Below are 26,458 nucleotides of genomic sequence, written 5' to 3' on the forward strand. Positions count from 1 at the left end.
TGAGGTTACCTAAAATCACTTTCTTTGTATTACAAGGCTTGAATTATATAGCTCTATATCACATAGCTCTTGTCCAGTAATCACCATTAGAGAAAAACCGACTTCGACTAACAATCACATCAATGTTTTTGAACCAAATAAAGTGCTACAATATGGCAATATGATCAGCTGATTCTAAATCTTCAGGCAGATTTTTATTAATCTATATGGTCGTCGAGTAATTGCCTGTCGAAGTTGGCTGGTTTTCGGTGCTGTGAATGGAAAAAAGGAAACTAACCCGTTTTTGATTTTTTGCTAAATATCGAATCTTAGGCGGTGTATGTGATCCATCACGAATTACACTAGTAATTCCCAAATGTGGTCGAAAATTGCAAGATAGAAGAAGTCTGGCATTCTGTGTATAATCTAACTATCCCTTTTGTAATACAGAACGCATAGTAAGCGGAATGAGCGCACAATACCAAGAATGTCAAAAATCAAAAGCAGTTTAGTGCTGTACAATACTTTTATCCATGGATCCATCATGCTGGAATCTCGACACTAAACACTGTCCTAGTGGCAGCTTCAATCCGCTCGCATTCGCCTTGTCCGCATTCGTGTTTAGTCAGTCGACCGTTTTCTCCGCCCCTGATTGGTTTCGACCGATTCCTGTATGGCGATCCACCGAGTAGTGGAGTGTATGTGTCTTGGTCTTGTTGACCTTTCCCTTCCCTCGCTACGGTTGTTCCAGGTAATAGTATCGGAATGCATATTCGGCCTACTGTCACAGTTGACATATAGTGGTCTTTTCGGTGCAAGTGTACGATCATGAGAGCTAGAGATGATGTGTGTGTAACAAGCGAGTACTGTACATAGTACGCAGGCTTCCTCCGGTAGTTTCTCAGCCTGGACCGTCGCCCGAGAAAATGTAGGACTTCCGCTTCGCGAAAAGAACGAATCCCAGTCTCAACGATGTGATCAATCTCAAATCCTAACTTGTAGACAACAGCGCCAGATCGCAGCTCCGATGCATATTTCTTGAGTTGCTTTTTAGTTTTCGAGGTAATGAACCGATTTGCTTTGAAACCGAAGTAGTTTTTGTATTCTGTCGGCGGATGCTTCGGGATTTTGGTCTTTCATAGGTTCGCAATTAGTGTGTCTCCAATTCTTTCTCCGAGAAAAGATAATTGATCTCCCTAGACCTCTTATTATCCAACCCTGAATTTAATAACAGGCCAGGACCTAGAGCTGATTGACTTGACCGAGAATATCACCCGCAAACAATATTATGCACAGCTCTGAGATGTGAGGCGAATCCAACAAGTCTGATAGTCGTAGCGGTTTCTAACGCTTGCATGGTTAGATGAGGGATGAGGGAAGCGTCATCAGCGTGCGGGGTTGATGGCCTCTGTGCTCATGCGGCCAATTATTTAAGTCAGTTATTGTCGGGAAAAAGGGGGGAGGAGGGGTGGGGGGTGGAGCGGGGTAGGAAAAGAGCTTTCAATTAAGGCGGACAAAACGTGAGAGCCAGATTTAGTGACGGTAACAACGGGTGTATCTGAAGTCTCCATCCGAATCTTTGTGTTCCATGGGAATCTAGCAGCTCTGCTATTCGGCAATATGACGATGAAAAGAGGTTCGTGATATCTCCCGCTCGCACATCTGATCGCTAATAAGAATGAAGCTCTGAGCAGCTTCGCCATGGAACAGGATCTCAAGCTATTGAGCATTGTTGCCTCCTTGGCTATCGCCAGTTCTATTTGGGCTGTATTTGCAATAAGAAGTTGGAAATCTCGTCCAGGACCTCGGATATTTACTCTCTCAAAATGGCGCCTGGCACTGGAGGATTGGAAGGGGACTCGCACGCGGACTATCCATCGGCTTCATCAAGAATATGGGCCGATGGTTCAAATTGGTCCAAGAGAAATCTCCTTTAACTCTTTGACTGCGTTGCGTTCTATATACGGAGCCGGGAGTCGTTTTGGGCGAACCGAGTTCTACAGAATGTTTGATACCTATGGACGACAGCACATGTTCAGCTTCTTCGCGATCTCGGATCATTCAAAACGCAAGAGAGTATTCAGTCGATTATACTCTAAGTCGGCCATTCTGAAAGGTTCTGTTGCAGCATCAATTGAGTCAAAAGTGGGCGAATATCTTGATTTGATCGAGTCTGAACCTGCGACGGCGGCGCAACTGGTTAAAGGTCTTCGCTATTATGCATTGGATAACATTACTTGGATGGTATATGGTAAGGCGGGTGCCACTAGTGCACTTGCGGGAGACCTCTCCCATCGAGGCATAGTGAATGACTTTTTGGAATCGGATGACAGGAGGCTGTCTTGGTTTGAAGCTCACCTTCCTGCATATACTAAATGGGCAATGGCGCACAGCGAAATAATGCAGCGCCTGCCAAGAGCGATCAGGCTCCTCCCTCTCCAAGATTCAACAGCCCTCTACGGCTTGCAAGACTACGCCCTCCAAGCCTTTAAAAATTACCAGAGTGGCCGCTCTAGGAACCAAACAAATACAGCGGTAATAAGCAGTTTACTGGGAGAACGGGAGCTGAATGGTAGTGAATCTCTTGAGGATTTGGACATAGCCTCAGAATGTGCGGACCAGTTAGATGCTGGACTAAACACAACCAGCGACACTCTCCTATTTGCGATATGGGCTCTGTCTTTACCATTTAACACGCATCTGCAGGAACGTCTTGTTCAGGAAGTCGCAACCCTAGGCTGTAACGAGAAAGGGGTGCCAACGGCCGAGGCCTGTGATAACACACCATTCTTGGACGCCGTGATTAAAGAGACTCTTCGCCTATATGCCCCAATTCCCGCATCGCAGCCACGAGTCAATGCTCAAGATGTCACTATAGACGGCCATCTTGTGCCCGCTGGAACCGTCGTAAGTTGCCAGGGCTATTCGCTGCATCGAAATGCAGACATATTCCTGGACCCTCTCAAATTCAACCCTGATCGCTGGCTTGTTGATTCTGATACGATCTCCGAGATGAAGCGTTGGTGGTGGCCATTCTCCAGCGGAGGAAGGATGTGCATTGGTATGCAGTGAGTAGAGTCCAAATTGCCACCTCCCGAGATAAAGCTGACACATAGCTAGTCTTGCCCTGGCAGAGATGAAGACCTTATTAGCCGCCATATATAGGAGATATTCAACGACGTTGCTCCCTGGATGGGACGGACAGTCACCAGTCGTCGCTAGCAGATTTGAACTGGTGCGCGATGATATAGTTCCTCCCTCAGTTTTCGGACAGGACAAATATAAAACAATGATCAAATGGACGAAGAGAATTTCACATCGTCAATGATGGCTGGAATGAAGCTTCAGCTCTCTTATTTTCATCTGAGGGCGGAGTAGTTGTTCACCATCTTTGTTCTGCCGCATCTTTTCTACAGGGCCAATTGGCACAAGATTGCGACACCTTTTTGTTTCACTACATGATCTCTACTCTTAAACCTTGGCCCTCATCTCCTGTGCAACCGGTGGTATATTTTAGCTGAAGGTGTACAGCGATATTCGAAATCAGATTACTCTATATTCTCTCGCGAATTGTTTCCCGAACCCTAACTTGAAACAATCGAATCTAAATTTAGTTACTACTTCAACAACCCCTGCCTGCCTGTATTATAGTGGCTGACAGTATCATAACCACTGGTTTTACTGTATAGTATAGACACGTCTTGATGAAGCTAGGAATCATGTGACAGTTTGAGGCTTCCCTGTTTCACTAATACAAGGGTTAAAAGTTGTCAAGATGAGAAATGACGGTATAGACTAGGAATATTGCCTATAGTGCATTTTTGGTCTAGCGGTTATTTTGCCCCAATTCTGAGCGACAAAAGTAAAATAGTAAGTCAGGTGACTAGGTCTTGTCTTAAGACAGCGGGCCCAAGTCAACATTGCTCACATCACTTAAAAGGTCCTGTGTTCGCTGGCACATGACAATATTTGTCACAGGACAAGAAACACAAGAATCTAAACATAGGCCACTATTCTTGTGCTTAAACACAAATATGCCTGACACATGACATGTAGGTGGGTTGGTCTCAAACTCGCTGAGTTGCGTGCATGTGTTAAGCCAAGACATCTGCACTCGACTTGAGTAAACACTTATCATAAGAGAAGACAAATTATATATCCTTATTCTCATATTTAATTACCTATGTGAATGCATGATCCAAGAGCACCTTTCCAAGAATCCAATTTTGTGAGAGATGCCAAATCATGTAGATCCTTTTGAGAGCATATGACTCATGTGAGCATTGATCTTTATGTACAAACGAGATATGAGATAGACTGTTTTGAGAGGGTCTTTATATATGACATTTCATTATGAGTGCAAAGGCACGAGTACTATACTCTCTTACTGTATCAGACACAACTCTTTCGTGTCCGCGCATTTTTGACGTCCTTCCCTCCTCTACTAACATAACATCATATTCCAACCGTCTAATGGAGATAAACTTCATTCTTTAGCTCTACTATCTGCAGTAGGCTTTTCATGTATCCCTCACAAAAACACTGTACAATGGCCTTGAGCAGGACAAGAGTCAAGCTGCCGCCCTCGCTCAACTCCTAGCCAGGCCAAGCCAGGCATAGCACCCATCTCCGCCAGATTGACTAAAGGAATGGCGATTTATGTGCGTCGATCTTTGAACGTTGAACGGTTTTGCCCTCCTCTAAGCGGGGATACCGCTAGGCGTTCTACTTTGCCCCTACATTGTTTTCATCGTCATCAATGATATCAGAAAAGCCAGAAAAAATGAGAAGCGAGCTGCGACCAAATAAAGGCGGCAATGTACAGTTTAACACTGTGCCCCAAATCTCACCTACTCTCCCACCAGAGCCGAACCGGATACCCTCGTTCATGCCATAAGAGAGGAGGGAAAAATCGCTGGAGGAAAGATTGAATCGAACTGAAACAGCCTTGGTGTACGTTCAAACAAAGAATCTTAATTTCGCAGTTCCTCGTTCCTATAAGTCTTAACGAAATATAAATAGACTCAACTCGATTCCCTCACTTTTGAGTCTGCTCTTCCTGGCCAAGAAATATATAGCCCGGCAGTTCATCAGTACCCTTTAATCCGGTGATCGTGACAACTTGTTCCCCTCCTGGTACAAGGTCTAGTGCATTGTCGCTGAAGTGATGTCCTTCCATTTCGTCAAAAACAAAACATTTGACTGGCTTTTCCGCCGTGGCATGCACTTGCCCTTGTGAGAATATTACGCGCACATTGCGTTCTGGAAATCGTAAATATTTCAGCGGCTGGGGCCAATCCATTTCCCTCGCCACTACGCGGCCGTCAACGAACAAGCGCGTCCCAAGTACATGTGGCCGTTCTATGTAGTTGTAAACATTCCCCGTAAGAACTTTTGCCGTTCCGTTTGGCGCAAGCGTGGTCTTTTGGCGGGCCGTCGGTAGTATTTCCTTACAAGTTTCAACGCAGATGAAACGCAGTTCAACTTCGGTCTGAACAATCTTTAATTGAGGATTCACAGTCTAGAGCCCCCACGACTGAATTTCGGGAATTTGCGGATGTGAGATGCCCCAGTCATAATGCTCTCGCTGGATACCGATCGCGACAGAGGTAAGGGCTCGCCGAATTGAATGATAGCTGGGCTTCGGAACAAGTTAATAGTCACAAATAGATCAACTGATGACGGGCTAGCAATCGTTCAGCTGCCATACCAGGGCACCGCCGCATTTCCGATCACCAGCTGAACCCCATTGTTTGCGCCATCCACGAAATGCAACTGTGAGCGCCTCAGACTGAACGAGCTGGGGGAGAGATCCTGTGGATGAGGCCACACGTTCCAAGCATGCTTGTCCCCGACACTAGGGTCATAACTCAATTTTCCATCCCCCCACGGCGAGCCAGGGTGGTAAGAGATCCAGGGCGCCTCTTCAGCCACCACTCGGGGCAAAACCGACTCATATATATACCTAGCTGGGAAGTCAGTCTTGATCCAGCTCTCCTCGTCCTTGTCGGAAAAAATCATAAGTCAACCCAAGTGCTTCTTGCACCTGACAGTCCTCATTGTTCCCAGCGAAAAGCACGAGAGAAGGGCGACGTCGCGGGCAACGAACGTTTGCCCGAGCCTCCTCGTGATGGAAGCGATGAAGGATGGATAAGCGGGATAGTTGGCGGAAGCAAACATGAAGTCCTGAAACACCAACACGCCGAGCTCATCACAAGCGTCATAGAAAGCATCATCGTCGTAGATTCCTCCAGCCCAGACTCTACCTGAAGATTAGCATCGGGTGGTAGTTTTTAATGCAGATGTCTTGGCCTCCCCTGATCATGTTTTGATTCGACGCAACCATCAGCTCGATCCAGGCTTTCTTGGATGTTTTTGGATGACAAGGGGGCGAGATCGACTAGGAATACACACCCTCGTTCGGCTCCTCGGGCATACTCCCACCGTCTCACTGCCCTGTGGGAACAGTCGTATTTTCTCTGCTTTACTAACTTCCTCAATGCATGTGGCCCCCAGAATCTACCCCCTGAAACTGATCCAGAATCTCTGACTCGGGCATGAATTTGGCCACAGTGGAGCTATGAACTTTTGTCGGAGCAATCCATCGAGTCCGACCGCCATTACCGGGCCAACTTCAGCCCGTTGGAGGCGAAGCACCTCGCGTTGCTCGATCAAAAGGGACATTGTAGTAGCACATGCCCGATCGTCTGGTTATCCAGATCTCAAGCACAACGCTCTGACTACCTGCGGGATTGTAAAAGTAGTGACTATAGTCAAATGCATTGTAGTAGACCGGTGGTTAATTACCCTAATACGTAATCAGATTCGCGGGCTTACTTCATCTTGAGAGGTAGTCTGGATTAATATTAGCCTGATATACTGATCGTTGATTGCTATGGATCCGACTTGGGGGCGGGTAAGTACCGGTCGATCTTTTCAGTATCTCATTCGAAACTTTGCACAGATGTCCATGCGCGGAGAACACGTGGGCGCCTCCATCAGCCAATCAGAATCTTCAAACCGGAAGTTTTCGAAGGAAACATCCATCTTCATACATGCTTAGATCAGTTTCGGAATCGTACGCTAAATGGAGAATCAGGGACTGTTGATCCACGATCTGTCTTGGCAGGGTCAGGGGCAACTTCTATAATTAAACCGGGCCAGAATCATACAAGCTACATAGCTATACGTCTGATGTTCCTTTGACGGTGCACGTGTAGCTCTCAGTGGCATATACATGTCGTCAGGTTCGAAGCCAAGGAACACTAGATCCACGCTAGGCCAAAAGTAACGCAAGGCGGAGTGGGGCTAAATCGTTTCATCTTCACGTCCGATGGATGAGGCTGTAAACAGGGCGAACCCTCCAATCACATCTTAGTTCTGGGTGCACGCAGCATGTTGCGGCATTCCTTCAGAAAAACTTAAGCCTCTACCAACACTGTAATCGTCCCTTGCGAAGTATACCAACCCCCACACAACAATTTTTTCAAAATGATCGTCTGCTCGTATCCTGCCTTGTGTACTCAGGTGGCGTGGTATCGGCGCAAGCAAATGCGAAATAAGTATAAATGATGTCCTGCGAACACAAGATGGACACAAGCAACTTGTCCTCTTCATTTCCAGCTCCGAAAAGACCACCACAATCGACATGGCATTCGTAGCACGGGCTGCTCTTGCGGCGAGAGTTGCAAGCAGTATTGTTTCTACATCAACACCTACATCAACACCCCTTACCACCACAACTACTACCAGCGCCGTTCGTTCGATAGTGTCGCCAAGTGCACCACCGATCACATCATGCAGTCTTGTTCACCAGAGCGCTAGTACATTCTCAGATCCACTGGGCTCTATCGTTTCTCTACCATCAACTATTCTTTGCACGTAAGTGCAAAGCCCACAAGGCCACTCCGAGGCCTCACTTGTGTCATTTTAAAACATATTCTGACTTTGCATGCCTTGACAGTTGCAATGGCGGTTGGGGAGCCGGAGTAGGGACCACTGTTGGATCAGACGGCAGCGCCACATACACATGCGAGGTGGGAACATCTACCTCCATGCCTGTCAGTACTGGCACAGTCCCCCCAGCACCAATTCCTACGCAATGTGCATCAGGCGGCAATCCTGACTCTTCCTGCTTCAACGCGCTTGATCTTCCTGACTTCATAATGAACTGGTAAGTACACCGATTGATGTCCGACGACATCGATGCAGTAAAACATTCGGGAGGAGCCCAAGATGTCTGTTCCGAGTAAGAGGCATTTGCTGACTGCAATTAGGTGGAGTGACAACGAGGACGATTGTTCAAGCTTCCCCGGATTTGCCGATTGCTGGTACTCTAAGATGACGCCGTACGCGCCGTCGACATGCGATCAGCTCAACACCGACCCGGCTTGCGAACAACCTAAGTGGACAGACTTCACCGGCTTCAATAATGTGCAGAATTTCTACGTCAGCTGGTGCATCTGGAATACACAAGGCGCATTCCTGGACTTGTACAATGCCGTGGGCGATGCCTCGAGCCCCGTTTCTGACGCTGTCGGAAATATCGTCAGTCATACCATTGAATAGACCGCATCCTAAGACACTGGCTGATTGTTACCAGGTTACCACACTTGACCCCCCCAGTGATTCGACAAGCCCATGGGAATATATCTTCGATGCACTGACGTTTGGTCTGAGCCTGTACGTATGCTCAGAAATACAAGGCTCCTCCGGAGCTCGATGTATCACCCGTGGCAGGGAAATCCTTTCCGGGGTTCAATCCGCCTTTCATGCCCTTGAGACAACTGCTGAACATCTTCCATTCTTTTAGGTACTCTGAAGGTACAGTTCTTTTCAAAGCACTCCTCCGATCTCTACCTCAGACGTCTACACTCCTGGATAAAGTCGTTTTTCCTCCTGGCGATGTCGATGGAGATGTCGACGTTTGGGCAGATGTCGCAGGAGAACTCGGCAAATTCATATCTTCGTGGCAATCATCGATCGGGAAAGCTGTTCCCATTGTTCAGAATAACATTACTGCCTTCATTACCCTGTAAGTCAAATTGGACAGAAGGGATATTTCCAGCGCCGAGAAAAATGCACCTGTCGCATGTACCCTGAGCATCTTTTACGGCGCTGTGCTCGTCTGCGACATTCGTTGACTTTCCGTCTATTTGATTAGGAACCAAAATACCCCATTGTCAGGAATTCGTCCACCGCTTGACGGTCTGGCTACTACTGTCGCACAGTCAGTTGGTGGTTATGTTGCATCCGCCTGCCTTAATGAGCTCGGTTTTGCTGTGACACGAGCCGAAGCCTTGAACGTCCAGAGCCTTCAAGAAGGTGGCAATTTACAATGTCAGTTATCATCATTTAACCCCTTCTAGAGACCTCGGTTATATGCTAATATCTGGCAGGGGATACTGGCTGCGAGGACGGCTATGATAGCAATGGTATCTGTGGCGGCTATTTCTTCGATGGCACGGATACCTACAGTATTGTGGATCCCAACAACATGGAAGACAGCCAAAGCGATGTTTTGTCAACGCTTATTGGTGGTGACAATCCTCTCACGACTGGCCAGATTTTGTTTACGAACGCCTTACAATGCACGCAAACCTGCGGCGCGAATGGGGGCTGTGCCCCGACTCAAGATCCCACCGATCTTTCTGTAGCCAGCTGCTTAAGCACTGCTCGCGTCTGTACCTGGACGTGGGATACTTACGGACCCTTCCAGCCCGGTTGCGCCAATTTGCCTGATTCCGACGCCGTCTTGGGTGCTTTTGGCGTGAATCCATGTGTAGGCACTGGCATTTACGACACCAGTTATTCAGTGCCAAATACCTATCTTGGAGGTGGCATCATTGACGACAACGCTCCTGGGTGGTGGGCCGATCAAGTGGTTTGCAACGCCAATTACTGAGCGGCGTTTCAAGACTGTGAGCGCTCTCATATTACGGAGTGATTTCACTATGCTGTTTTCGTCCTTTCTCCCATCTTAATCTGCGATTTACATATCCCAATACCAGCCCTGGTTCCATGTTTTTTATGCGTTGCGAGCGCTCTAGCGAGATGAAGGCTCGCAGATCGCTTGTATATATAGCCAGAATTGTCTTCCCTCGTTTATAGAGAATTCAGTCATCTCCTCATTGGGTTTGGGCTTCATCCTATTATTTACGCTAGATCGACCTGTCTCTGTTGTAGCATGGAACAAGCAGCACCAGTACCGCAAGAGGTCTTGTCGCTCAGACTTAGTCTTCTCGGTTAGCAGCAAACACTCTGGCCAACTCATCCACAGTACCGAGTAGCGGGGTCCCAGCTGTAGGGTAATAGCCTGAAGGAAAAGGCTAAAAATACTGTATACTGTTCAAGCAGGATTTTCAGGGCTCAATACTTCTGCCTCAGGCATAATATCTTGTTCACCGCCCAAACGATTCTGCCCGCGACTTTTCTTCCAGGGCGATTCTTGCAATCCAAGCTGTGAACGAGGTCAAATCACATTATCGTCAAAAATGGCCTCAGCAACAGGGGCAGCCAGCCATCCGGTACCGCCTTCTCTCTCATTACCACCATCCCAGTTCGCCCGTCTCCAACCTCACGCCTACCTTCTCGCACATCTTTCCCCTCCTGCAGCTAGCAACCAACCTTCAATCCGTGCCAATGGCCGCGCCTCGTCACAATTTCGAGTCACATCCGCCAATGCAGGCTCTCTGACCCATACGAATGGCAGTGCTGTTGTGCGCATGGGCGACACGACCTCTGTGTGTGGCGTGCGCGCAGAGATCCTTCGCACGGAAGATATTGCGTCGTGGAGTGTGTCGAGAACCTCAAATGAGGCTAGCAATAAACGCCGTCGATTGGCTGAGCTCAATGAGAAACCAAACGAGGAGGACGAAGACACCGCTGCCGATGACGAGGAAGACCGCGCACACATCGAAGACCTGAACCTGCTTGTTCCGAATCTTTCCTTGAGTACCGGCTGTGCGCCGGGTTTTACTCCAGGTGCGCCACCTTCTGCTTTGGCTCAGTCGCTGTCGCACCAGCTTCTGTCCTTACTTCACAGTACACGCCTTGTGCGTGCGGACGACCTACGCATTTGGTATCAACCACCGAGTTTAGGCCCCGAGGAGCTAGAACGTCACAACGACGATGAGCAAATGGATGTGGATCCGAACCCGAGTGGTGGCGTTGAGGATCACAAAAATCGAGAAATCAAGGGTTTCTGGGTTCTCTACATTGATGTTATGATTATCTCGCTAGCCGGTAACCCCTTTGACGCCGCCTGGGCCTCTGTGCTGGCTGCTCTACGCGATACAAAGCTTCCCAGGTCGTGGTGGGATGTCGACAGCGAGATGATTCTCTGTTCGGATAATGTGTCAGAAGCGAGCAAACTATCCTTGCGTGGCTTGCCCGTGGCTAGCTCCTTCTGTGTATTTGAGGCGGATGCCGCTGCAGGGTGGAGGGCTGTTGTTATTCCCGATGCTGAAGAGCAGAAAGCTCGGAGCCAGAAGAAGGGATCCCAGCAAAGGTGGATTTTGGCAGATCCGGATGGCTACGAGGAGAATCTCGGTCAGGAGAGAATTTGCCTCGTTGTGGACAAGGAGAAGGGCGGGAAGGGCAAGACTGTTGTTCTGAAGATGGAGAAACATGGTGGTTGGACGGTCGATACTGACGATCTCCGGCAGCTGGTAGATATCTCTGCGCGGAGATGGGACGAGATGAAGCGGATACTCGACCAATGCTGATTGACTCTCTCGGCGTTTGGTCTGTTACAGATGTACGAAGGAATGATACTATGATCAGCACTTGATAATTAGAGGTGACTTTCCATGCCATAGATATAACTACTTAAAACGTGAAATATTCGCGAAATGGTCAAAAATCATTACACCGTCATCTCCTGGAAAGACAAAAGACAGGTCTGATCCTTCGGCCTCGACGCAATAATCTGATCATCAATAGCCATATCGCCCGTCATGTCCACAGAAACCTTGGTCGTGAACCGTGAGTAGATCTCGCGCAAGAGAGTCTTCATCTCTACGAGAGCAAGACTGTTGTACTATGGTTAGTTCAGTCCTGGTCACATGGTTGCAGCAGATAACATACTTCTTTCCAATGCACCCTCGGCCTCCAGAAGCAAATGCAAAGAATAGCCTGTTCCTCTCTATCTCTCCCTCTTTTTGTAGCCATCGGTCTGGCAGAAACTTCTCCGCATTAGGGAAGACATCTTTGTCTAGCAAGTGCAGAGAATATGCTTGGCAGCTCACAATCGAGCCTGCAGGGAGAGTGTATCCACAAACAGTGCGGCCGTTCTCAGGGACGTAACGAGGGAGACTCATCGGGATTGGAGGGAACAGGCGCAATCCTTCCTTGATCACGGCATCCAAATATGGGAGCTCGTCAAGTTTAGACTGGGGATTCTGAACCAGCTCTTCACGCAGTTTCTGCTGGATTTGTTGTGAGCGTGGCAGAGAGAGCTCATGCATCAGAAAACAAAGGCCATCTCCCGTCGTGTCAATGCCGGCTGCCATATGGTCCATGCTCTCGGCGGCCATCTGGATCGGCTGGAGATAGTCGGATTTGCTCCGGAGTTTGTGGACGAGTGACGACTCGTGCGGCTCGGAGTCCAGTGTTCTATTGAGAACGAAGTCCTTGGCTAGCGGTGTAGATTTGGGTTTATACAGCGTGATCAGCTTGTTCAGCGTAGGCCAGTAATGCTGAATCAGACGCTCTATTTATTCCTGGTGAGTTATGAATTTTTTCGGGTGACCGGGGGATGTCTCTTACGCTTCAAACTGTCATGGTAGGATAATTCTTTCATCAGCACAAAGTCCTTCGAGTCAATCAGTGAGTTCGTTCCGCCGGGATTGAAGAGGAAATGGGATGCACAGTCGAGCGCATAGCAATGCAGCGTCACCTTGAACGTAATCAGTATTTCATCTCAGGCGCTAAGAGGTTCATCTCGTACATAAACATCCAGGTAGCCGCCCATAGACGCTTCGCACTGTTTAATCACACTACCAGCGCGCTGTCTGATTCCCTCCATAATCGAGGAACCAAGGATATTGGTCATGGCATAGCGCTCCGCGAACAACCTTCTTCTTTCCGAGTGCTGCTACCATGTCAGCTATAAGCACAGTTTTCTTGGATGGATATGACATACCTCGCGCTTCGGTAGAGTTGTAAACATTGTACTACGACCAGGTTAGTTTCCGGGATTTCTTTTCGCGCAATATAACACACCGATAGTTGTACTGCTTGAAAAGATCATAGAACTCGGTCTTGTCGTAGCCACTCCCTCCACTCTGGTAGATTTCCTTCATGCCTTCTAAGTTGGCGAAGGATACTTCATTTGGGGCCAACCGAACGACAGGTCCATACTTCAGATGAAGGTCATGGATCCACAGTCGGCGATGCCGAGAAAACTCATGGTATTTCAGCGCCAGGCTCGTGAGTTTCGTATACCAAGGACCTGGCACTTTAGTTTGGTGTATGCGAACAATATGAGCGATTGTATAGACAATCCATGCGAGTCCGAGAACGTAAAATGCGAGCATTGTGGAAGTTAGATCGATGACCTTTAGGCTCCTCCGTGGACGACCAAAGAGCAGGTTTATATATTCCTCTGCGACACTTGATTAGGGAACTCTAGGAGACCAATTCAAACCCGTCTCCAAGATCGCTCGCGATGCTCAGAAGATTCTATCCGCTTCACTTTTATGGAAGTTCGAGGAGGGGGGAGATCCTTATCAGGCGGCTATAGATCGGCACTACGCCGTTTGGAGTAACTCGAGGAGACCACAGATCATTTATCGGCGGCTCGGAGTACCCCGCCCTCAGCAAGTCGAGGAGATGTGGAAATGTGCGAATATGATCATCTTATTCTCTCTCTGTCAATTATTATTCCCCGGCACTAGTCCTTGAGCCATGCCCGTCCGTTCTCACCATGGCTGTGTCCGGTGCAAACGGCGCCGCCAGAAGTGCGACGAGCAGAAACCGGCTTGTGGGCGCTGTCGCCAAGCGGAGGAGATGTGTGACTATTCGGTCATTCTCAAATGGAATGGCCGAGTCCCCAGGGATCCTAAGCCGTCGCAAAGAAATCAGCCTGTCGAAATACCGGCGGCTGAACCGAACCACCCCCGGCTCCCTGACAATAACTATGACTCGGAGCCTCAACACACTGATCTCGTCCATTGTTCACCCGGACTAGATGCATGGTCGGCCCTACCGTCAACAACTAAACTACTTCTCCACCACTTCATCACCAGCGCCTCCATGATCTCCAGCCACACCCACATACGCGACCAAATATGCCGACAGATCCTTCCCCTAGCGCATCATTCTTCCTCACTGATGTACGCGACAATGGCACTGTCAGCACTCCATCGCCTCACACTCCTCAATGACCTCCCAAACCAATTCGTCCCCGAAGACACCGTCTCATACTACATGTCTGCGAGTCTCCGCCATCTTCGCGAAGAGCTGCAAACTCAGAATCACCCAAAACAGGCCCTTCTCCATACCATCAGGACATTATGCCATTGCGAGATATATTCGGGAAAGGCAGACTCTTCATGGCGTGTGCATGTCAACGGCGCAAGGGCGATTTTTGAATCTACGGATCCGAAAGATATCTGGGCAGATCCAGAGCCTAGTCGCTGGTTATGGGCTAGATGGTGTCTATCTATTCAAGCGCTGGCCGCCGTGACGGACCTCGGACTGCCTCCGAGACCAGGGGCCCAGGATTTGGTCCGCCAGGCCGTGCATGAGAAACCGTATTTGGATACCTATACTGGATACTCGGCCGATCTTAATGTGGCGTTTATGGAAATTGGGGCTGCGGCGTGGAAACGGCAGGCTCTCGACAGTGAACTGACGAGCGACGATACAGCCGAGGCAGAATTGCAAAGAGAAGCAGATCGTCTGGAGAGCATGGTGCAGGAGATGATTCGGAGGGACAGCGAGGAAGGACTGCGCGTTCCTGCCCATTTGTCTCTCAGTGAAGACGATATTCGGCAATTCAGCGCTTGTAATGCAGCATATCAATATTCTGCTCTCGTGCATCTCTACAGGCGTGTTCGGAGGATGAGTTCGCTTTCCGCCAAGGTGCAGGAGTGCGTGAGGAGGACCCTGGATGTTGTGTGTGACATTCTCCCGGTGGAGGCGCTCTCGCCTTGGGTCCTTCTTGCTACTCCCATCTACACAGCTGGGTTAGTTATTTCGAGTCAAGTGGGATTGATATGATACTGACAATAGCTATTTAGATGTGACGCTGTTGGCTATGACAGGGTAATAGTCCGGGATCTACTCTTGAAGCTGTACGAGACATTGCAAATACGAAACATTCTTAGGGCGATCGAAATTCTGGAGAGGCATTGGGCAGTAGTGTCTGATGATGCTGATGTACATCACAAACGATCAGAAAGTGGTTTGGCCTTGCTTGACTTTATACCCTATTGATTATAGAAATGTACAATGAATGAATAATGTGATCATATTGTGCCGTTGTTCTTGTACCTATCTACCGTTGAACGTAACATGGGAATCCTTTGCTCCAGCTTGCTATGCAAATTCAATCCTCCAAAGCTCTAGCTTGATGCAGACTCGTTCTTCGGGCTGCGTCGTCTCCTCTTCGCGGGTGGCTCGTTTCCACCCTTGCTGGGGCCAGAGACAGTAATCGGATCATCCGTTTCACCCGCTGGAGTGGGTGCAGAATCGCTAGCTTCCTTCTTGGATTTGTCAGGGAACGAGATAGAGAAGGAGAACAATTCCAGATCATCCTCGACCGCTTTCTTTTCGTTCTGGTCATCATCGGAGGTCTTGGTTTCGTCAGACTTTGAATCTGACTCGTTCTCATTTGCCTGTTCGGTCGTCTTCTCGTCTGGACTCTTATCGGCTGATCCGAATGCCTTCACATCACCAGAGAAGAGACGCATGATCAGACTCTTCTGGCTTGGTGCGGAGTCTTTGCTTTTATCCTCCGCCTCCTTCTTTTTCTCTGCATCATCCTCTTCCACCTCCTCTGCATCAGAAAATTCCCACATGGTGCGAATCGCGCCCTTGAACCACGCAGTTCCCCACAACGAGGTCAAAACACCGGGAACCAAATACAAGAGAGCCGGTTGGGGATGGTTTGAGAATTGCATGGCCAAAAGAGTGGCGATCATTCCGATGATATACCCTACCACACTGGCTTTGAAGTATGTCTTCGGGAAAGACCGTGCATCGTGGTATGGTGGTTTGAGTTCAGGCTCACGTGGCGCAATCGACGACGCCCAGAATCGTTCTCCCCAAGCGCCGGTAGCCGACTGGTACTCGGGCTTGACATTCTCTTCCTCGGACAATTTTTCGGCTTGTGCTTTTTGCAATCCCTTGCGCTGGTAGTAGAGAAACAGATCAAAGCGCAGCGCCAGACCAACCATCATGCCAGGAACAACGATATCACCAAGACCCAGCATGGCCAACGACACGGCATCCGGATCTTCGGTGGGCCGTGGGAAAAGTAGCTTGATTGGTACATCGAGTTTGGTGGCGACCGTGACCATGAGAGGCGTGAAAAAGACAAAGTAGATGTCATACAAAAACAGAGATCCCAAAATGAGCGAGCCCGTCCAAAACGTCGAAGGTGACATGAATTGCAGAGCTCCGTAGCAGAAGCTGAAGCCGAGGAAGTTGGTCAACCACCATGGTTTCGTCACAAACGCAAAATAGCCCACGGCGATCAGAGCAATGAGTCCGCTCAGGAGATCCAGCAATCCGACCAGACCTTTGGCACTCAGCAGGCCGCGTACATGAACACGAAGTTTAAGTCGTTGATATGCCACATGGCGACAAGTCCAGAGCATGGCCAGGATCTTGTTGGGCAGAGGAATTGCACCAAGGATACCCGGAAGAGGCGAGCCCCGTATGTCTGTGGCAGAAGCCCTGAAAACGCGCTCGGACTGGTTCACCTTCCAAAGCTTTCCTCCACGCCGATAGTATCTTGGAAAGACAAACGACCTCAGAACCAAGAGAGTGTCTTTCAGAAATGCGATGGCGAAGAACAGTCCCATCTGAGAGAAGTAGAAGCTGAGAATCTTGTTCAGAATGGCCGGATCTTCCAGCCATTTGATCACCATGTACAGACCACCTAGTGTTAGTCCCGCGGTCAAGGGAAACATCAAGGCATCCGACGCTTCAAGATTCTCCATCTTCTGCACGGGACCTGCTTCCTCCTCCTCATCGTCGGTATCTTCTTCGGGATCGGTGTCTTCCTTTGAGGGTTTGGCGGCAGATGAAGGTCGCGACAGGGAGGCATGAGCACCGATCCAGATGGGAAACAGCGCCGAAACAAGCAGGTGGCCGTATGTCGGAAGGAGAGGCTTGACGCGGTCGAAGTGATAAAGGGCCTCCCCGAGCAGCTCCGCAAGGGGGCTGACTTCGGCCATGGTTATGGGCAGGGAGCGAGTGAGGGAGTGGTGAAAGAATGAGGGTGAGACCGTCAGTTAATCCATGGTGGTTGTCAAGTGGGAATCATTGTTGGTTAGTTGGGGGATCGGGATCTGCCAAGCTCCACCGACCTCTTCTTCTTTCTCCGTTCAACTCTTCTTTCCTTTTGCGCACTTACTCAACTCGTTCCTTACACCATACACTCACCATGGCGACTAATGTGGCATTTGACACTTCAATGGTAGCCCCCCAATGCTCTAACGATCTTCTGCGAACTGCCACTGATTAATCCCCCGCAGGGCTCCTTCACCGTCGAGCTCTACAACACCCATGCGCCGAAGGTCTGAACTCCGTGAATAACCCGCGCCATGTGTTCCATGTACTGACTGAGGTCCCCCTAGACATGCAAGAATTTCGCGACCCTCGCGCAGCGCGGATACTACAACAATGTCATCTTCCACCGCATCATCCCCAACTTTATGGTCCAAACCGGTGATCCCACCGGCACCGGCCGAGGAGGCAGCTCCATCTACGGCGAGAAATTCGAAGACGAGATCCATTCCGACCTCAAACACACGGGTGCGGGAGTCTTGAGCATGGCCAACAGCGGACCCAATACCAACGGCAGTCAATTCTTCGTCACGCTCGCTCCGACGCCGTGGCTGGATGGGAAACACACCATCTTTGGCCGCGTCAAGAGTGGTATGAGGGTCATTCAACGTATGGGGCTGGTGAAGACCAGTGGCGAGGATAAGCCTATGGACGAGGTGAAGATCATCCGGGCGCGGGTGGTGGAAGAGGGAGGCGAGGAGTGAGAAGGCCTGCGCAATACTTCTTCGCAGCCTTGACATCCTACCCTACGGCATCATCTCTACTCTCCAGTAGCGCATTATTCTGGGCGAGCATTGCAAACAAAAGACCTGCCGGAGAGCCCGCATGTCACCAATCCCCAGGTCGGACGGTGATGGGAATGGTGGGAGAAGAACGTCCAGGGCGCTCGGTCGGCACCGCGCCCGCAGAGAGCAGCTACGCGCGCCTTGTTGTCCGAGCTGGATCAACTACATCTATATAGTTTCCTGTCCGATGACAATCGACAGACAAAGATAGTCCCTAGAGACATAAATGTATCACTACAAAACGAACCGCTTCCATCAGATGTGTCCATCCAGAGCAGCAGATACAGAGTGACCAGATTCTCATCTCCCACTCCCCAAACATGGCTGCACCAGTGAAGGTCGTGCCATTGTAGACCAGCATGCCATATGAGGACAACTTGTCTGTGCTGAGCACGGGGAGTGGATGAAGGAAAGAAGAGGGAAAAAAGAAGCGGGAAAAATGTTGCCCACATTTATCCTGTTGCGCTAACCCGGTCGGGCATGGACAGGCAGTCACCTGATCGTCTAGCTTCTTTTTCTTGTGGTTTTCGTTTTCTTCTTTTCTTCTCATGCTTCGCTTCTTCCTCATGTAGAGATGGAAACACTGGCTGATACCTCCTGGGATTTGATCATCGCAGGCACAGGGCTGGCTGAGTCTCTTCTGGCGCTGTGAGTGTTTTTTTGGAAGCATAAGCCTGGGGCTCTCGCTGACCCTGTCACGAAAGAGCTCTCTCGCGCTCCGGGAAAAAAGTCCTTCATGTGGACAAGAACCCATATTATGGCGGAACCGAGGCAGCGTTCAGTCTGGACGAGGCACAGCAATGGATGGACGGTGTCAACCGACGTGGGTTTGGTTGGTCTCTCCATCCGGTGCATTGCTAACCGTTCCCAGGGCCTGGTCAATCTCCATTTGAAGATGTCAGAATCGTGACATCCCACGATGCCCACGATCCTTCTCAAACAGACCGCCCGAAGCTCTCCCCGAGCCGTTCTTACACCCTCTCCCTCTCCCCCTACTCCCTTTACACCCGTTCCCAACTAATCTCCACCTTGATCTCTTCCAAGGTTTATCGCCAGCTAGATTTCATGGCGGTGGGCAGCTGGTGGATCTATGCATCTGAAGAGGATGATACTCTCACTGGTGCAGCCCGGGTCCTCCAGCGGGTTCCGGGCAACCGCGAGGATGTATTCGCGGATACCCGTATCTCCATGAAGTCCAAGAGGTCTCTGATGCGCTTCTTACGCCATATCAGTAAACCCGCGGACGAGGAAGATCTGGCCCCCGAGGCGGAAGACTTGTCCATGCCCTTTGAAGAGTACTTGGCTTCCAAGTTTAGCGTTCCGGCGGACCTCCATAACCCATTACATTCCCTATCACTTTCCCAACTAAGCCAGCCGGAGACATCTGCCAGCTACGCTGTTCCCCGGGTCCAAAGGCATCTGGCATCCATTGGTGCGCTCGGACCGGGTTTCGGAGCCGTGATCTCCAAATATGGTGGTGGATCAGAGATCCTGCAGGTCGCCTGCCGGGCCTCTGCCGTTGGCGGGGCCGTTTATGCACTGGATACGGGTATCCAATCTGTTGAGGACTCAGACGCCGAGGAACATCCTGTCAAGGTACAGCTATCCACCGGAGAGTCCGTGCAGACGCGGTCCGTGGTCGGCGCGATCTGGGATCTGCCGTCACAGAAGCCGATTGAATCTTCCGGCATCAGGGTTGCGCGGTCAATCACAATTGTATCTGCCATCTTCGAGTCCCTTTTCCCCGTCACAGTCGAAGGGGCCCCTGTCCCTGCCAGTGCCGTTCTGATGTTTCCCGGGTCCACCTTGGGCAGCCCGAACTCTCCGCCAGTGTATCTGCAGGTTCATTCAAGCGACACTGGCGACTGTCCCCGACAGCAGAGTAAGTTTTCTTCCATCTCTTGTGTCTTCTGCACCCGCTCGCATGATGATTTTTTTCAAAACTTATCTACATTGGCTGTAATTCCATTGATGAGATTTTTTTATCATACCTGATCACGAGCATGGATTTGGATATTATCGAATTGTTGCTTTCATTCATACCGCTAACGCAGTATGCACAGGCATCATCTACGGCAGTGTGGCTCAACCCGGGCCGGCCGGCCAGTCTCTTCTCGAGTCCGCAGTGGCCCGATTACTTCAACCAGAAGGACCCAAAGCCGCTGTTCTTTGGTCCCTGCGGTACAGCCAGCTGGGACGTTTGAGCAACGGCCATATCCCACCGACCCTCTCAGAGCATTCGCCCCATGTTCACAGCTTCCTACCACCAAACCTTGACCTCGCGTTCGAAGACGAGACCGTCAGTCTGGTCAAAGAGGCATGGCAGAAGATCATGGGTGATGAGGCTCGCAGTGACGAGTTTATGATTTTTGATGATCGCGACGGCGCCTCCGATGACTGATTTGTAGCGTAGCATCTTGTACATACTGAGCAATTATATTCACATGAGGCCATGTCAGCGAGTCTTCCTATTGTTAAATCTCCTAATGAATCTACTTCAACCTTTCGTATAACCAACAGGGGCATGGGTATTGTTCGACTCAAGTAAACATGACATACACAGCCTACACTATTTACTCAGTCCGTCTCGGAATTCGATAATCAGTACGTGTACTGGACAGCTGTTATGATGTGCATCATGTCGCAGACACTGTCATGTTCCACCTCGTACGGAAGTGGCTCAGCTCCCGAACCATCGAAGGAAGAAGAATCTATCACACCAGCTGATCCGCTTCATCCCATGTCGATCTCAGGGCAGTCCTTGCAGATAGAATCTACGTACCAATCAAAAGCGGGGGACGATGATCTTCTTCTTCGAGCGATCGCCCCTTGATTCCTCTGCGTAGTAGTACATAGCCCCCAAGGCTGCTCATTAGTATTGTTGCCACTAAACATTATTAGACAGGATACGACCCTCCAATCTTTTGACTTCGGTCGGCCCCTTCCAAGTCAGGAACTGAGTTCTTCCGCTCTGCGACGATGAAACAAGCCAAGGCTGTGCGATGAAGACACCGTTTCGTGGATGAGGTCATACGTAGAGCAGAGCTTCGATTCTTTTCCATATTCAATGTATGTATATCCTGTGAGTCGTACTGGTAACCTGTACCGCGTATGTACCACCTATGGACCCTCCCTCGACCCTGCAGATCGGGGGTGACATGTCTGGCTGAAGCGAGGAGGTGCAGGTGTGTTCCGCAAGGAACATCCCTCTCCCCGTTGGAATGACGCGCGTGTTGTACATTGCGCGTCAGACAGTATCTGGGAGGATATGTTAGATCTGAAACTGAGTCAGAGCAGAGGCGATATTTTGGGTACAGCAACGTAACATGACTGTACTGATTCCTTTCGCTTCCTGCAAAGGGCGATCTGATAAAACATCTTCCCCGTCACTGTAAGACTTTACACTGGATTACATTGACTGACTGACAAGAGGACAAGGGGTCAGTGGGGGATGTTTCATCTACAGTACACACTAAGCGCATTATGCTATGTTCACAGTGGCTAGCGCGGATACATAACGACACTGTACATCATGCTGGTTAACTAGGGTCTGATCAGTTACTAAAACGGCGATGGGCATGAAATGTCCATCGATCGACTCTACCAAAGCCATCCACTTTTTCTACACTTCTTCATGCAACGGTCACGGCCCCAGGACACGGGTTGATCTGCGGGCTGTATACGACCTCGTTCACCAATCCCGAGCGGATCGTCGGTAGCATTGAGCGAATCACGGTACATTCTACGCTGTATTTTGTACCGTAGTATGGGATTCTTGAGTCATGGAAAACACATTGACTGTGGGTGGTTCAGGTCACACTAAACGGATAGCAGCCAAGCCAATCTCCCCTCCCGTATCCGTGCTGACACGGGCAGCTGCTGAACCGGATACCAAGTCGGGCTAGATCGCCAAGCGGGAGCGCGATCCTGGCGAGCGTTGTGCTCATGGGGGCTAGAACCGCCAGAAGTCAATAGCGGATGGCGACAGATGGCATCATGTAATACGTGCGAGTCCTCCTATTCCGATTCAGCACTACCGTATGGTTCGTCGGGTAGCTAAGTCTTTAAAAGTTAATTTCACAAGGCCATCAAATTGTACATGCTAGTCTGCATTATTCAGAGCAGTGAAGGGTATGTAGCTGCCGGCCGCCCGGATCTGGAAATGCCAGGCTGGCCGCTCACTAACCTCGAACGCAGGGTCGACTCCACTATTTTGACGGTATTTCAGGGTCCTGGTAAAACTGGATACATCCTAATTTCAACTGCCCCCTTTTTCGCCCGGCGTGCATGCCAAGGCTACGATTCAAGCTTAATGGTACTGCCGAAGTGTAGGTAGGATCTACCAGCACTGGATATAAAATAGCCGTTACCTGTGAGCAGCTTTCTAATATGCAGCTGGTCTGGCCTCCCCCGGCCTAGGAGATTCTATCATCACGACCCTTCAGGGTCCCTGTGGGGTGTGCTCCTTTTATGGCTCCCCTAAACCAGCGCCGGCACCGTGCAAAATAGGAAGTAGCACGCCATCGAGGGTTTCCTTTGGTACAGAGCTACTTGCCTATCTCGGTCGGATGAAGGTTCCATCCTCTTTTCGGTTAGACACCATCGTTAATTTTTTAAATTTTGTAGATTGGACATCTAGTCAAGCCTGAGTCGAGACTTGTTGGGGTGGACTAAGCATCTCCACCGTCCCTTGTCTGGACCGGCATATGGCATAACCCTAAGACAACATTCTTCTGCCGCGTCATTTAATCTATATATAACGTGGTCTCTCTGCCGCCATGTTCAAGATTTTATTGTGGTCCAAGGCAGTCCCTCGCATCCAGGGACACCGGGCCCAGGGTTGGCCAGTTTGCGTGTCGATCCTGGCCCACCGGAGTATTCATCGCCACCAGGGCCAAAAGCCTACCAGGGAGGGAGTTAGGGACTAGGTACTCGATAAGCTTTCCGTCCGTTTCAATAAAATCTTTCGCTGAGTAACTGCCACCGCCGGAGGACACGCGTCGGTGGGGCCGCCCAGGCTCCTTGGCCCCCTCTCGGGCGACCCCTGACTGGCCGGGGCTGGCGATCGTTGGTGTGTTCTGTAATTGCATGACGTGATTCCTCATCCATCATCAATGATAGGAATAATGGTAATGGGAATACCATCACCGTCTCCGGAAGTGCGTCCCTGGTAGGTGACTCCCTCCTGACGAGATCGGCGTGCTGCTGATACGACCGCATCCGGCCCTCAAGTCGGACGAGCTGGTTGCATCCTATCGGACTCCGCGCTTAACGACCATAACCTGATCCATGACCCGATGACTTTTATACATAAGAGAGAGGATCAACATGGTGCGTCGGGAGGCAAAAAATTACCGTGGCTGCCGATCATTTCATCCAACAGATTCGGCGATAGTGAGAGCAGGAATCGAGCGGGAAACACAGACATCAAATAGAAGACCCGGGGGGAGATTGACCATCGGAAGAAAACTAGGAACCACCACAACAATCATAACAGTAGTAGGTAGTAGTCGTAATAGTAGCAGTAGCAGCAGTAGTGAAGAGACCCTTCCTAGGTGCTCACCCACTTGCGTCCACACCATAATACGGTAATACGCGCAACCCACGGTCGGCATGCCCACTACAGATCGCAGCCACTCATAATCCGCTTCCCGCTGTCGCTCTCCCTTTTTTCCCATCCTTCACTTCACTTTCTTCTTCTCTTCTCTTCTCTGAAACTTCACCTCACCTCCAACAAAAGACATCGGTCTCTCGCTCTGGACGCATCGTCCAGCCGCGTTGGTTCTCTTGCCTTGCCACCCTCTCCTCTCCCTGCTCTGCTCCGCCCCGGCTTCCTCCCTCCCTTCGACCGTGTCGCGGGTCTCGACGCTGCCAGCCTCTCGTTGAACTGAAAAAAAAAAAAGATCTATTCCGGCAACTTTGATCTGCCTGTCACTCTTTCGACAAAAGACTTTCACACTCGTTTATCAGATCCTTCTTCCGGGTCCGCTCCCCAATTTCCACACTTGGACTGGTCGCCTCGCCCCCAGGACACACTACCATCACCCCCGGGCTCCCTGAGAGTCCAACTGTCATCCATCCTCCTCTTACATGTTGGAAAAAACATCTGCTCCCCCCGTCAGAATGCCTACCTTCCGGCTGAAGACGGCGTTTCCGTTAATCGCCCTGGTGTCCATCGCCATCTTCTTCTGGTGCATGGAACGGTACGACCGGACAGCCTTTCTGCGGTTCAAACACCCCATCGATCGGGTTAGTTCGGCCGCCAGCCAAAAACTATCAAAATCACCAACCATGCCTTGCGAGGTCGACCCGGGTCTGGAGGCCCCTCTCCCCTTCTACGAATGGCTTACCCGCAAGAACTATACCCGTGCCTACTTGCGCGCCCGCCATGTGGATCCCCACACCGAGTTCCACACTCTGGAGGAGATTGATCGGCCTGTGTTGCCGCCCATGGTCGCCCTGGAGCGTGGAATGACCATGTCTCCGGAAAATGAGAAAGAGATGGTCTGTCCGGAGATCGTCGATGTCTCGGTGGCCAAGGACGACGATCTCGAAGAGACCTCCAAGATCCTGTTCGGTTTGGCTACCACCGTGGATCGTCTCGACCGCCTGCTTCCTTCGCTGCTCTACTCGTACGGCAACACCAAGGCCGGTCTTCTCGTTCTGGTTCCCGAGTCGGATGACGACCTGGAGAAGCAAGAAATCTACTTCCGCAACCGAGGCCTGGATGTCACCCTCAAAGCTTCTCCGTTGGACTTTACTGCCCGCTACTTTGGTCTCGTGGAGGCTTTTACCGATCACATCAAGAAGCACCGCCCCCACACCACCTGGGTCAGCTTCATCGATGACGACACTTTCTTCCTGTCCCTGCCGACTGTCGCCCAGGAATTGAAACTATTCGACGTCAAGAAGAAGCACTACATCGGTGCTCTGTCGGAGGCCAGCTGGCAGGTGGATACCTTTGGTCACATTGCTTTCGGTGGTGCTGGTGTCTTTGTGTCCAAGCCGCTGCTGGATATCCTGATGAAGTACTACGATGAGTGCCAGTCGTGGGGCGAGCAGCCCGGTGACCAGAAACTTGGCCAGTGTATCCAGAAATTCGGTGACACTCACCTGACCCTGTGGCCTTCGCTGTACCAGATGGACATGGGTGACCCCGTGGACGGTGTGTATGAGTCTGGCCGTAAGATTGACACCATGCATCACTGGAACAGTTGGTACACCAAGGACGTGGTGAAGATGACCACTGTGGCGGCCGCGGCGGGTCGCAAGTCGGTGCTGCGGCGCTGGGTCTTCGACCAGGAAGAATATGTCGACGAAATAACGGGCGACACTATGCGCCACTTTTGGGTCATGACCAATGGTTACTCCCTCGTCAAATACACCTACGGCCCGGGTGTACCGGACGATGCGATCAACTTTGACGCTACCGAGAAGACGTGGCCCGAAGACCCACGTGGCTACGAGGACCGCCTGGGTCCTCTACGACCCGCAGAAGAAGACGGCATCAGCAAGGACCGGTGGTTGCTCCACGATGCATTTGTGGTGGGGGACAACGTCCACCAGTTCTATGTGCGCGAGGAAGATGAGGATCACAGCGTGATTGAGATTGTCTGGCTCGGCCCCAAGGGCGGCGGCGGTGCTGGGCTGACGAGCTCCTACATCCGGGGTACCTACCAACAGTGATCTCACCGGGGAAAAAGGCTGGTCCTTTGGAGGGACTGATGGTCGTACATCTTCACTTCGTTGCATATGATTTCCCTTTCTTCTTTTGTTTTATTCCCTCACGACCTACGCCACTTCTCTCATCGGCAGCCCTACTACTCTATTTCCTTTTTCAGTCAATGGAATGCGACGCGCGATGGAGTGAGCTCCCCGAACTCCGCGCCCTCCACTTTCTGATCTGTTCATTTGTCTGGCGTTGCATTGGCGGAGTCCCGTATGGTGCAGTACGTGGTGGTTTTGTTGTGTGTGTGTGTGCGCTCTCACTCTATATCCTGACCGGACACTCGACTTTGTCCCATGGCTTTTTTTTTTTTCTTTCTTTCTTCTGCGTTTCTTGCGAGGCCGCACCGGATCGTCCGAGTGCCCGCCCCTCCCATCCTGGCTTGTTCGCCTTTTTTACTTCTTTCTTTTCTCCCCGTGCCATTCGTTAGGCCGGGGCTCTCCTCTTC

The 26,458-nt window shown here is 50.5% G+C and overlaps 7 protein-coding genes across 7 annotated transcripts; 5 read left to right on the forward strand and 2 right to left on the reverse strand.

Moving 5' to 3' along the window:
• Positions 1-8,144: 8,144 nt before the first annotated feature.
• Positions 8,145-9,883, forward strand: PFLUO_LOCUS3319 (uncharacterized protein; the record flags this gene model as incomplete). The annotated part of the gene is made up of 6 exons (XM_073780552.1): positions 8,145-8,152; positions 8,256-8,526; positions 8,582-8,661; positions 8,792-9,013; positions 9,143-9,318; positions 9,378-9,883. The coding sequence occupies 6 exons, from the start codon at positions 8,145-8,147 to the stop codon at positions 9,881-9,883; spliced, it is 1,263 nt and encodes a 420-aa protein (XP_073637396.1).
• Positions 9,884-10,472: 589 nt separating this feature from the next.
• On the forward strand, positions 10,473-11,705 carry PFLUO_LOCUS3320 (uncharacterized protein; the record flags this gene model as incomplete). Its single annotated transcript, XM_073780553.1, has 1 exon — positions 10,473-11,705. The coding sequence occupies one exon, from the start codon at positions 10,473-10,475 to the stop codon at positions 11,703-11,705; it is 1,233 nt and encodes a 410-aa protein (XP_073637397.1).
• A 140-nt stretch (positions 11,706-11,845) lies between these two features.
• Positions 11,846-13,517, reverse strand: PFLUO_LOCUS3321 (uncharacterized protein; the record flags this gene model as incomplete). Its single annotated transcript, XM_073780554.1, has 6 exons — positions 11,846-12,011; positions 12,067-12,691; positions 12,748-12,877; positions 12,929-13,072; positions 13,124-13,154; positions 13,204-13,517. 6 exons carry the CDS (start codon positions 13,515-13,517, stop codon positions 11,846-11,848), a joined length of 1,410 nt encoding a protein of 469 aa, XP_073637398.1.
• A 2,031-nt stretch (positions 13,518-15,548) lies between these two features.
• Positions 15,549-17,387, reverse strand: PFLUO_LOCUS3322 (uncharacterized protein; the record flags this gene model as incomplete). Its single annotated transcript, XM_073780557.1, has 1 exon — positions 15,549-17,387. The coding sequence occupies one exon, from the start codon at positions 17,385-17,387 to the stop codon at positions 15,549-15,551; it is 1,839 nt and encodes a 612-aa protein (XP_073637399.1).
• A 209-nt stretch (positions 17,388-17,596) lies between these two features.
• On the forward strand, positions 17,597-18,203 carry PFLUO_LOCUS3323 (Peptidyl-prolyl cis-trans isomerase-like 1; the record flags this gene model as incomplete). The annotated part of the gene is made up of 3 exons (XM_073780558.1): positions 17,597-17,629; positions 17,688-17,729; positions 17,790-18,203. 3 exons carry the CDS (start codon positions 17,597-17,599, stop codon positions 18,201-18,203), a joined length of 489 nt encoding a protein of 162 aa, XP_073637400.1.
• Positions 18,204-18,858: 655 nt separating this feature from the next.
• PFLUO_LOCUS3324 (uncharacterized protein) lies at positions 18,859-20,685 on the forward strand (the record flags this gene model as incomplete). The annotated part of the gene is made up of 4 exons (XM_073780559.1): positions 18,859-18,932; positions 18,989-19,107; positions 19,156-20,166; positions 20,348-20,685. The coding sequence occupies 4 exons, from the start codon at positions 18,859-18,861 to the stop codon at positions 20,683-20,685; spliced, it is 1,542 nt and encodes a 513-aa protein (XP_073637401.1).
• Positions 20,686-24,407: 3,722 nt separating this feature from the next.
• Positions 24,408-25,970, forward strand: PFLUO_LOCUS3325 (uncharacterized protein; the record flags this gene model as incomplete). The annotated part of the gene is made up of 1 exon (XM_073780560.1): positions 24,408-25,970. The coding sequence occupies one exon, from the start codon at positions 24,408-24,410 to the stop codon at positions 25,968-25,970; it is 1,563 nt and encodes a 520-aa protein (XP_073637402.1).
• Between the last annotated feature and the right edge of the window lie 488 nt (positions 25,971-26,458).

This window comes from Penicillium psychrofluorescens, assembly GCF_964197705.1.
Source record: "Penicillium psychrofluorescens genome assembly, chromosome: 2".
In the NCBI taxonomy this organism is placed as follows: Eukaryota; Fungi; Ascomycota; class Eurotiomycetes; order Eurotiales; family Aspergillaceae; genus Penicillium; species Penicillium psychrofluorescens.